The 2,904-nt window shown below is 53.7% G+C and overlaps 1 protein-coding gene across 1 annotated transcript; it reads left to right on the top strand.

Moving 5' to 3' along the window:
* Nucleotides 1-613: 613 nt before the first annotated feature.
* On the top strand, nucleotides 614-2,348 carry MSC (musculin; the record flags this gene model as incomplete). The annotated part of the gene is made up of 2 exons (XM_080610684.1): nucleotides 614-1,132; nucleotides 1,903-2,348. The coding sequence occupies 2 exons, from the start codon at nucleotides 614-616 to the stop codon at nucleotides 1,987-1,989; spliced, it is 606 nt and encodes a 201-aa protein (XP_080466810.1). The 3' UTR covers nucleotides 1,990-2,348.
* Between the last annotated feature and the right edge of the window lie 556 nt (nucleotides 2,349-2,904).

Raw genomic sequence — 2,904 nt, 5'->3', positions numbered from 1 at the left:
CGAAGACCTGGCCCCGTCCTGCCACACCACTCGGCTGCGAGGTTGTGTGCGGTGGAAAAATCCCCCGACCAGAAAGAAAGGCAAGAGGAGAATGGGATACAGGTGGGTTGGGGTCGGCAGAGCCCCAGGCCGCGGTTAGCCTTAGCCCAGCCGCAGCCGCCTGGGCGAGCGGTGCTCCCCTCCCCGCAAAAGCACTCGCAGGATGAGTCCCGCGGGTATTTTCCGCCCTCCACGGAGACGAGCGGGGTCTGTCGCTGTGGGAAAGCGCTCATTCGCACGGCGGCGTGATTCACCAGAGCACATATACACCTGAAGACAACCCCGTCCCCTCCATACAGGTTCGTCTTCGCGGGCCAGCGCGGAGAGGCGCCGCCCCCAGCGCGGTGATCCGCCGGGTCCTACCCCTCCTCTGTGCCCCCACTCCCCCGCTCCGCCCGGCGGATGGTTCGCTCCGCGGACACCCAGATATATAGCGCTGTCGAGGGGCGCATCCCCCCTCCGCGCACCCGCCGCACCCCTTCCCCGCCGGCACCGGCGCTGCGCCGACTCCCCGGGGCGCCTCGGCCGTCCGCCCCCTCCGGCCCGCCCGCCTCCCTGCCTCCCTCTCGGGGCGATGTCAGCGGGCTCCGGGAGCGACGCGGACGAGCTGCCCGATATGGACCTGAGGGCGCTGCAGCTGGACTACCCGCCGCCGGCCAAGCGCCAGCCCCGCGGAGAGCTCTACCCCTCGGGGGACAACTCCTCGGCGGCGGAGGAGGAGGAGGAAGAGGAAGACGAGGAGGAGGAGGATGGCGAGGGCAGCTGCGCGGCGGGGCCGGCGGGCAGCGGCTGCAAGAGGAAGCGGGCGCGGGGCGGCTGCCCCGGGGGCAAGAAAGCGGTGTCGGGGCCGCGGGGCCCGCAGCCCGAGGGGAAGCAGTCCCAGCGCAACGCGGCCAACGCACGGGAGCGGGCGCGGATGCGGGTGCTGAGCAAGGCGTTCTCCCGGCTGAAGACGAGCCTGCCCTGGGTGCCGCCCGACACCAAGCTCTCCAAGCTGGACACTCTGCGCCTGGCTTCCAGCTACATCGCCCATCTCCGGCAGCTCCTGCAGGAGGACCGCTACGAGAACGGCTACGTCCACCCCGTCAACCTGGTACGATGCGGAGGGGCGCGCAGGCGGGCACGGCTCTGGCGCCTTCGGAATGAGCGGCAAGGGGCCCCCGCGGGGTTAAGGGGGGAGGCCCCGGGGCACTTCGCAAGGCACCCCTCTGGGGCAGCTCCGCCGGGCAGTGCCCACCAGGGAAGGAGCGGCGGGGCGGCCCTGACCGTTTCGCAAATCCCTGTAATCCTCGACCCAGACCCGAGAGGCGGGTGTGTCTGTGCTGGGGAGCCGGCGTAGAGGACCCTAAAGAAATAAATTCTTCGGGCATTAGGCAAGCTTAATGTCCGAAAAAGGAGTAATTGCTCTGGAGGCTGGCTTGGAGCACAGGCACGCGTCATCCGTTCATCGGTACAGAACTAGTGCCTGATGCGTGTCACAGGGGTAGAACGGTTGCCTAAGTGGTTCAGAGTGATTGGGGTTTGATACTTTATGTGCTTTTTGTTTATAGAATGATGCAAACAGTTGCAAAGCAAGAGGATGGTTGCATTTTTTGTAAGAACGATTTGTTGCTGATCATGGCAGCTCTGTTGCAGAGCATTTAATTACAATGAAAAACATAATGAAAAAATTTGTTAGAGGAACTCAGCTCTCTCTGTGCTTCCCATAGGGACTAAAACATGATGACGTGTTTGCAAGTGAACCAGAGTTAGACATCTATCAGTAATATAAAGCTCCAGTTTCATACCAGGATAAACTTTCTTTTTAATATGATATACCAGTTTTTTTGTTGTTTTTTGTTGTTTGGTTTTTTTTTTTTCCAGACTTGGCCATTTGTGGTTTCAGGAAGACCCGACTCTGACAGCAAAGAAGTTTCTACTGCCAGCAGATTATGTGGAACTACCGCATAGTCACAGTAAACTGTTTTTGTTTTGTTGTTGTTGCTGATGATCCTTTTTTTTTTTTTTTCTTTTTCCTTTGTATGGACTGGACATTCTTAAGAGCTGTGTTTTATCGGCTCAAGATCAGATGGGGACAAACCCCCATCTCTAACAGTATTAAATCCGTGTCCCTGACATCTTTTCCCTTAGAATTCTGAGGGAAGTTTATTTAAAGCAGTAAAGAAGGGAGGTGGTTGAAATTAAAGTTTTTATGAACTGACTGCAGCAGTTGAAGCCTGAGATTTGGCTTCATCATTCTTGCCACTGCCTGAGAACCTGTTGTTTTGAGGCTCTTGAACTAATGGAAGAGGAATATAACAATATAGAATTAACAGCATGGACCAAAATGCAACTCTACAAACTAACCCCAAACAGTATTATTTGTATTCTAAAGCAAAGCAGTATTTTAAAGTAGCTTTGAAACTCAGATGTATAATATATTTTGATGGCTTTTGTATTCATGGATCTGATTTACTGCAACTATGCAGTAAGTATAGTCATACTTTCATTTTTGTGTCCTTTTAACCAGAGTTTTCTTAAAAAATGTGTCAAGTGGCTACTTTCTGTCCATTGGAACTAAAATAATTCCTTTGGTTACGTCTTGAAGTGCCACATGTAAGAGTGTGGGACTATCCCTAGAAATGTGGCAGAGTTTCCTCATCTTAATCCAGAAGGGAAATCTGCTTACCATAAGGCCAGGGTGCATGTGTTGTAAAGGGTGAGTTTATATGCTGCTGCAAAGTAACAAGAATTCACAATGTTTCAAACATTTTTTTCCTGTACTGTCATGCTTATCTTTGAAAAGTTTATCCTCAAATGAGTTCTGGTGACATTTCTTCACTGATTCAGATGCTGTAATAAAAGACGATGCCATCAAATAAGTTG

Source organism: Psittacula echo (assembly GCF_963264785.1).
Source record: "Psittacula echo genome assembly, chromosome: 2".
NCBI lineage: Eukaryota > Metazoa > Chordata > Aves > Psittaciformes > Psittacidae > Psittacula > Psittacula echo.
This window is presented reverse-complemented; position numbering and strand designations above follow the sequence as displayed.